Source organism: Eucyclogobius newberryi, unplaced genomic scaffold (genome assembly GCF_026437365.1).
Source record: "Eucyclogobius newberryi isolate DKJ021-1_F unplaced genomic scaffold, fEucNew1.0.hap1 SCAF_13, whole genome shotgun sequence".
Classification (NCBI taxonomy): domain Eukaryota; kingdom Metazoa; phylum Chordata; class Actinopteri; order Gobiiformes; family Gobiidae; genus Eucyclogobius; species Eucyclogobius newberryi.
In genome coordinates, this window is record NW_027315757.1 from 10,644,137 (window position 1) to 10,651,636 (window position 7,500).

The 7,500-nt window shown below is 40.8% G+C and overlaps 1 protein-coding gene across 1 annotated transcript in view; it reads left to right on the forward strand.

Annotated features, from left to right (window-relative positions):
* Positions 1-7,500, forward strand: part of pecam1a (platelet and endothelial cell adhesion molecule 1a) — a 25,178-nt gene that overhangs the window by 12,211 nt on the left and 5,467 nt on the right. The window contains exons 7-13 of the mRNA XM_072442316.1: positions 2,775-3,071; positions 3,763-4,044; positions 5,020-5,152; positions 5,950-6,017; positions 6,104-6,157; positions 7,287-7,376; positions 7,448-7,500. The exon at positions 7,448-7,500 is cut by the window's right edge and continues 4 nt beyond it. Coding sequence (XP_072298417.1) covers positions 2,775-3,071; positions 3,763-4,044; positions 5,020-5,152; positions 5,950-6,017; positions 6,104-6,157; positions 7,287-7,376; positions 7,448-7,500 — 977 coding nt within the window. The remainder of the gene's footprint in view (positions 1-2,774; positions 3,072-3,762; positions 4,045-5,019; positions 5,153-5,949; positions 6,018-6,103; positions 6,158-7,286; positions 7,377-7,447) is intronic.

A 7,500-nucleotide genomic window follows, 5' to 3' on the forward strand; every position in this document is an offset into this window, starting at 1 on the left:
ACCTAAATCCTGAGATGACCGCGAATACTCTCCATCTGTTTCGGTAAAAATAAATGCACAAAGATATCGAGGGAGCAGACACATATAACATGTACCAGTGGCTCAGCCTGCAAGTGTCCAGGGCTGCTTAGCCAACTCGCGTGTACAGTTCACAGTGGTGAGTCCGAGGCTCACAGTTTGGGATAAATCAGAGAGGCACGATAAATGGAGACAGCAATTTTAATACTTGGGTTGGCATTCGTATAAATTAGGATACTGTGACCAAGATGGGGGGAAATGCTGCAGCAAAAAATAAATTTTTTGCAGTTCCTAAAGTAAAAGTCAAATTTTAGTCTCAATGTTTCAATTCATTGTTCAACTTGTACTTTTAAGGTAAGACAGGTATTGATTAAAATACCCAAATATTTAAAGGATTGAACTATTGCTATTTCTGTCCCTTGAAAAGTGATTTCTTTTTTTTGCTTTTTTTGCATTTGTAAGAAACTGTGCTGAACAACATTAAAATCATTTGGTAGTTTAATGACACTAGCAACAAGAATTTTGGCAAAACATCAAAGAATCATATCTTCAGCATTGATGTGATAATTGATGATGAGATCTTGTTCTACAGCATTAACATACATTAGGAGTAAATAAGAGTGGCCCCAAAACAGAACCCTGGGGCACTCCCTTAGTCACTGAGAGAATATCAGAGCAGATACTATCCAATTGAATGTATTGAGATATATTCGTGAGATAGTTCATCTAACTGCCTTATTTGCCAGTCCAATGCTGATCAACATCTGTTTGAGTAGATTGTGGTTCACAGTTAAAGGCGTTTGACAAATCAATGAACAGCGAGGCACAATGTTGTTTATTGACTAGAGCTGTCGAAATGTAATTTATTACCCTCAGTGTTGCACCTATAATACTATGGCCTTTTCTCAAACCTGACTGAAATCTGAAAGATGTATTCAGAATGTAAATATTCTTTCTACTGCTCATTAACTAGAGATTCCATTGTTGATCAAAAGGGCAAAAAAATTGGTCAATTGTTGTTTAGGACCTTTGCATCATCTTTGAACAATGGAGTGCCAAAATAAAGAAGGAAATGGATTTAACATCTAAATGTACAGTAGGTACGGAAATATTGAGACCCCTTTACATTTTCACTCTTTGTTTCATTGCAGCCATTTGCTAAAACCAAAACAGCTCCCCATTCTGACAGAAAGGTATACATTTTTGCAAATGCATTAAAAAAGAACATGGTCATAAGTATTCAGACCCTTTGCTGTATCACTCATATTTAAGTCACATGCTGTCCATTTCTTCTGATCCTCCATGAGATGGTTCTACTCTAGCTGTGTTTAAATAAACTGATTGGACTTGATAAGGAAAGGCACACAACTGTCTTTAGAAGACCTCACAGCTCACAGTACATGTCAGAGCAAATGAGCTCAGAGACAGAGTTGTGGCAAGGCACAGATCTGGCCAAGGTTACACACGAATGTTTGCAGCACTCAAGAGCACAATGGCCTCCATAATCCTTAAATGGAAGAAGTTTGGGACGACCAGAACTCTTCTTAGACCTGGTCGTCCAGCTAAACTGATCAATCGTGGGAGAAGAGCCTTGATGAGAGAGGTAAAGAAGAACCCAATGATCTCCAGAAATGCAGTAAGGAGATGGGAGAAAGTTACACAAAGTCAACTCTCACTACAGCCCCCACCAGTCGGGGCTTTATGGCAGAGAGGCCCGACGGAAGCCTCTCCTCAGTGCAAGTTATATGAAAGCCAGCATAGAGTTTGCCAAAAAACACACAAAGTTCTCCCAGACTTTGGAAAATAAGATTTTCTGGTCTGATGAGACCAAGATTGAACTTTTTGGCACACATTTTAAGCGGTATGTGTGGAGGAAAACCTTGCACCACTCATCACCTGCCAAATGCAATCCCAACAGTGGTGGCAGCATGCATTCAGCTGCAGGGACAGGATGACTGGTTGCAATTGAAGGTAAGATTAATGCAGCCAAGTACAGCGATATCCTGGAAGAAAACCTCTTCCACCGTGCTCAGGACCTCAGACTGGGCCAAAGGTTCACCTTCCAACAAGACAATGGCCCTAAGTACAAATAACAAAGGAGTTGCTCTGGAACAACACTGTGACCATTCTTGACTGGCCCAGCCAGAGCTTTGAACTAAACCCAATTGAGCATCTCTGGAGAGATCTGAAAATAGCAGTCCACCAACGTTCACCATCCAACCCGACGGAACTGGAAAGGATCTGCCAGGGAGAACGGCAGAGGTTCCCCAAATCCAGGTGTGAAAACCAGCTGCATCGCTCCCAAGAAGACTCATGGTTGTACTAGCTCAAATGAGGGCTTTTACTCAATACTGAGCAAAGGCTCTGAATACTTATGACTATGTGATATTTCAGTTTTTCTTTAATAATAAATTAGCAGGTACATTAATGAGAAACAAAATTAATTATTTTTGATTTTAGCAAACAATTTAAATGGGTCTGGATACTTTCTGTACCCACTGTATGCCATGTTTCAAAATGTACATGTTACAATTAGTAATCATTATCATTACTTTGATACTGATACTCCAAACCCTAGTAGTTTGTCTTTGTATGTGTTGACGTAGTAGTGACCAACGTTTGTTCCCATGCCCAGAAAGATCGAATTCCAAATTGGTTCTGGGGAATGAAAGAGATCTTATTTTGTAAGATGTTGTCATGTATCAATACACAGTTAACATGTATGTTTTTGACCTTACACAATTCCTTTGTTTTAGTTCCTGTTTCCAAGCCCACCATGAGTGTAGTGGGTGGTACACTGGTTTTAGGAAAGCCCTTCCAGCTCATTTGCCAAAGTGAACAAGGTTCTTTGCCCATCGAGTACACACTTCATGTCCCCAACGAATCCCCAGAGGTTAAAGTCACCACCAATCCAGGAGAAAAAGCCATCTTTACCGCCACGGTCACCAAGATATCCCAACTGAACAACTTCCTCTGCCAAGCCAGGAACCATCAGCAAATACCAGCAGAAATCATTACGGGACAACAGCTGCTGGCCTCCACCACAATCATAGGTATGTCTTCACTGGTTGTCTCCATGCAGAGGTTAATGTTGTCTGGAATAATCCACAGTACGGCATTTAACTTGTCTATAGCCATGGAAAGAAGCAAGTAACATCATCAGGCCAGGTAGATGTAGATAGATTTAGACTGAGTAAAGACAACCTTGTCAAGAATAAATTATAATAAAAACACTACTAATTAAATGAGAACTGTGATTTATGGTGGAAGGTCTATTCCCCATGGATAGCATAGCATTAAGCTTTTCAAACTTGCATTTATTGAATTGCCTTGAAAAATATGCACTCTTACTGTCAGATCATCTCTTCTGGTGCATTCATTTAGACCTATAAGAATGTTCTTACTCTGTCTATAAAACTCTGCATGGAACATAGTAACTCAATTTACTCAACGTAACCCTGGTTCTATGAGCGTGCAGGCTTGGGTCGGGTTCAGGGAGTACATGCACAGGCTCTGTGCGGAAAAAAATAGTTTTTTGGGCTCGATCAAAACTGTACTCTCCACAGATCTGACATGTAACTTTGTCTGGTCGAGTCACCTACTTGTTTCCAAGGAGATTGATAAATTCAACGTCATACTGTGGAATAGTCCGAGTAAAGCACAAAGACAAGCAGGTGGCAGACCCTCCACCAAAAGCGTTACATTTAATATAATAAAAACTATACCAAATCTAATCTTTTTCAGAACCAGTTTCTAAGCCCATCCTGACTAGCATTCCGGACATAAAGGACATCACGGAGAGGCACGACGTGACCCTGTACTGCTCCATCCCCCGAGGCAGTACTCCGGTCACGTTCACCTGGTTCAGCGTTGACACCCGGACACTTCTTACCTCACTGACCTCCCTCAAACTCAAGAGTTCTTATGTGATCAGCGACGTGGGTACTCAGCACAACGGAGGCTACTACTGTGTTAGCACCAACGCCGCTAACGTCACCAAGAGCAGTGAGGTGCTAACCATAGCAGGTGAGTATTTGAGGAACATGCTGCTTCCTGGTTGTAGACTATAACACACAATAAGTAGATCATATTCTATTACATTTTGTTTATTAAAAAACGCAATATTGATCTAAAACATTGCAATAACAGAAACTGGCACATTGACTTTTCATGGGCGGAGAAACGGGGTAAGTGAAAATGAACATTAACCACACAGATGCTGGTGGTTAAAAACTCATTAAAGTTGATGTGTGAAAAGTTTAAAGTAGAAAACTCATTTTTACTAATTATGAAATAAATTAGATACAGTATATTTATTTATTTATTGAATACAAATGTTGCCTAGTTTTCCCTTGTTTGGCCATTTTGGTGAAGTTTATCCTTTTTTTCCTGGTTGGTCAGATGTGACATAAGAAGAGGTCATTTTATAACTGTTACACAATAGTTATTATTTGACACAAAAAAACAGTACGACAACAGTTTTATTTTCTGAAAATGAATGTTCTATGCCAGAAAAAAATGCTTATAAATTGTCCTTGGATTTTGGATGAAATGTTCAGCACTACATCCTGTTATTCTGTTCTTATTGTTGTTCTTATTTTTCATACTTTCTTCACAAACTGTGCCATTTGACTGATGCAAAACTGTGATAAATATTCACCACAGGTACGATCCCACCAAGCAAAGAAAACCTTAGAAAAACTCAAAATTATGCAAATAAATATCAAATAAATTAAGAGGTTTTATTGTCAACTCTGTGCCCGGCAAAATCTATTTTAGCATATTTTTTATCCATCCTTTGCAGCACAATGATTAAGTGATTAAAAGCAAAAATAAATAATTGTATCACTTTATGAATATCTTAAATATATATATTTTAAAAGTGGCTTGTTTCAGCCACAATGCATATACATAAACCAAACCATTTCCTTGTATTTTATTTTACTGCTGTTTCACAAGCAAACAGTTTCCTGAGTGATGATAACTGGTGGTTGTTCTCAGTGAGGATGGCGGGCTGGAAGAAGGCCCTGATTGCAGTGTTGTGCCTCCTCCTCTTGGTGGCGCTCATCCTGCTCATCATCTTTAAGAAGCGCCTGATCAGCTTCAAGAGGAAGAGAGGCCCAGAGCTGTCAGTGTGAGGACAACTTCTCTTACCATAAACCATCCTTAAATGTTACTCTTTTACTCTCCACTTCTCTCTCGCTCTCCCTCCCTCTCATTGTTTTTCTCCCTGCCTCTCTTTCTCTCTTTCTCTCTTTCTCTTTGACGCTTTTTCTCTCAACACTTCTATTTTCTTTTTCTATTATTCCCCTTATCCTCTCTCTCTCCCTTCCTCTCAATACAACCCTTTTTCAACCCCTCTCCCTCACATGCCCCCTCTACTTCTCTCTTTCTTTCTTTCTTTCTTTCTTTCTCCCCCCTCACACTCTGTCACTCACTCTCTCTTACTCTCTTACTCTTACCCCCTCTGTCTCCCTCAATCATCTTCTTTCTCTCTCTCTCATCCTTTTTCACTCTTTCTCTCGCTCCCTTTCGACACATCTGTCTCCCACCCCTCTTCCCCCCCTCTCTCTCTCTCATTTTATCACTCTCTCTCTCCACTCACCCCCCCTCTCTCTCTCTCTCTCTCTCCACTCACCCTCTTCTCTCTCTCTCTCTCCACTCGCCCCCCCCCCTCTTTCTCTCCCTCTTTTTTCAGAACCACTTTGTAACAACTCATCTTTGGACCTTTTATCTTTGAAATAGATATGTTAATCACATTTTTTAGTTCTGTTTTTTAATTAAATAGCCCGAGGTGTGACCGTTCTGCCCCAAATGTTTTTTGTCACAGACATAATTCCGTTTCAAATGTGTTTACAATCTCTCCCTCTCTCTGTTCACACTATCCCCCTCTCTTCCTCTCTCTCTGTCCCTCCTTCTCTCTCGCCTCAGGAAGTCGGCCGGTACTAAAATAGAGCGCTTGAGCCTCACCCAGTCCGAGGTCACCCACATGGCTAACGGTAAGACGCAGTGGCACTCGCTCGTAAAAGCCGTAGCACACGCTGTACCTTCTGTGTGCCCCGGGTAACTCCTGTCCCCTGCGCAGCTACACCCTCCATGATGGGCAAGAGCGTGTGGAGCGAGCACGTCTCCGGCTCTGGTGAGGACCGCAAGGACATTTTACAACTTTGACAAGTTTCCCCAAAGCATAGAAATAAATCGGTTGATGATTTATTTACCCCTCAGTCACATTCACCTTCTCTGGCCTCAAAGCATTCATGGGGGAAATGTCTTGCCCAAGGACGCGACAAAAGTACAGTAGAAGAAGAGATCAAACTTACAAACTATGGGACAATATCTCTTCTTTATGAGTCGATATTACATGGTTATTTTCAGGTTTCCACTAGGCGTATTATAAGTTCAAGCCTGGATGATTTATAACGTCCAGTATTAGGCTGCTCCTGTGTCAACATGAGGTTTAACATTGCTTTGCCTGGAATGTTACGTACTATGGCATTAAACCCATCAAGCGGGTGACGCCAGCGGGCTAGAGGTCATATTTGTAGAGATGTAACTAGCATATTTATTGCATTTTTTTTTTTACATTATTGATTTTTCAGTGAGAGTTGAGTTAATGTAACAAACTCATTGTTTAGTTTTCCGGGGGAGTAATGACTTAGTAAAGTATAAAAACAGAACAAACTGCAGTACTATGTAACTAAGTACTGCGGCAACTTACAATATGAGCTTTATCTGACTTTTTATTCTTAGAGCTCAAGACAATACACGTTGCACGATGCAGTGTATTATTATAGCAACATCCGGGCATCACACATGCTTTTGTCCAGTTGGCTTTGTAGATGGAAGAGAACCATTTAGAAGCAACTGCACTGGATTAGTCAAGTGAGAGGAGGTAATAGTTCAAACTGAATTATATAGGTGCTGTACCTGTTTTTTACATTTAACAAAAAATAGTTTATTTTTAATAGTTTGCAGTGGTCCAAATGTATTTCTCGCTAATGTATTTCCAGTACAAGAAGTATTCACCATGTTGAGTTTATGCAGATTTTTCCCATTTTTCAGAGGCCAGAGCAGAGTTAACCGTCACAGTAAAGCTAACAAGCATTAGCATGCTAACAGTGCAATTCCAAATTTGCGCATTCCATATTTACATGCTTTTAGCTGCTTTTAACTGCTTTTATAGTACAAGGGCAAGACCAATGTTACTTTATTACACAAAAAGAAAATCTAGTACAGTTGTTTTAATGTTATAAATTCCGTGTCCACAGAGTCGGATAACGAGAACGCGGTGGTCGCTCCCAAAAGTGCAGAGCTGGAGTACGCCGAGGTGCAGACTAAACAGGCAGATCCCAGCAGAGGTGAGAGCTACATTTCCCCTTCGCACAGTTTATTTACATTGACACTGACCCCTGTCTCACGGTGACCACAGAGCCGGTCAAGAAGGGCACGGACACGACCTACAGCGAAGTGCGCCACTCCACA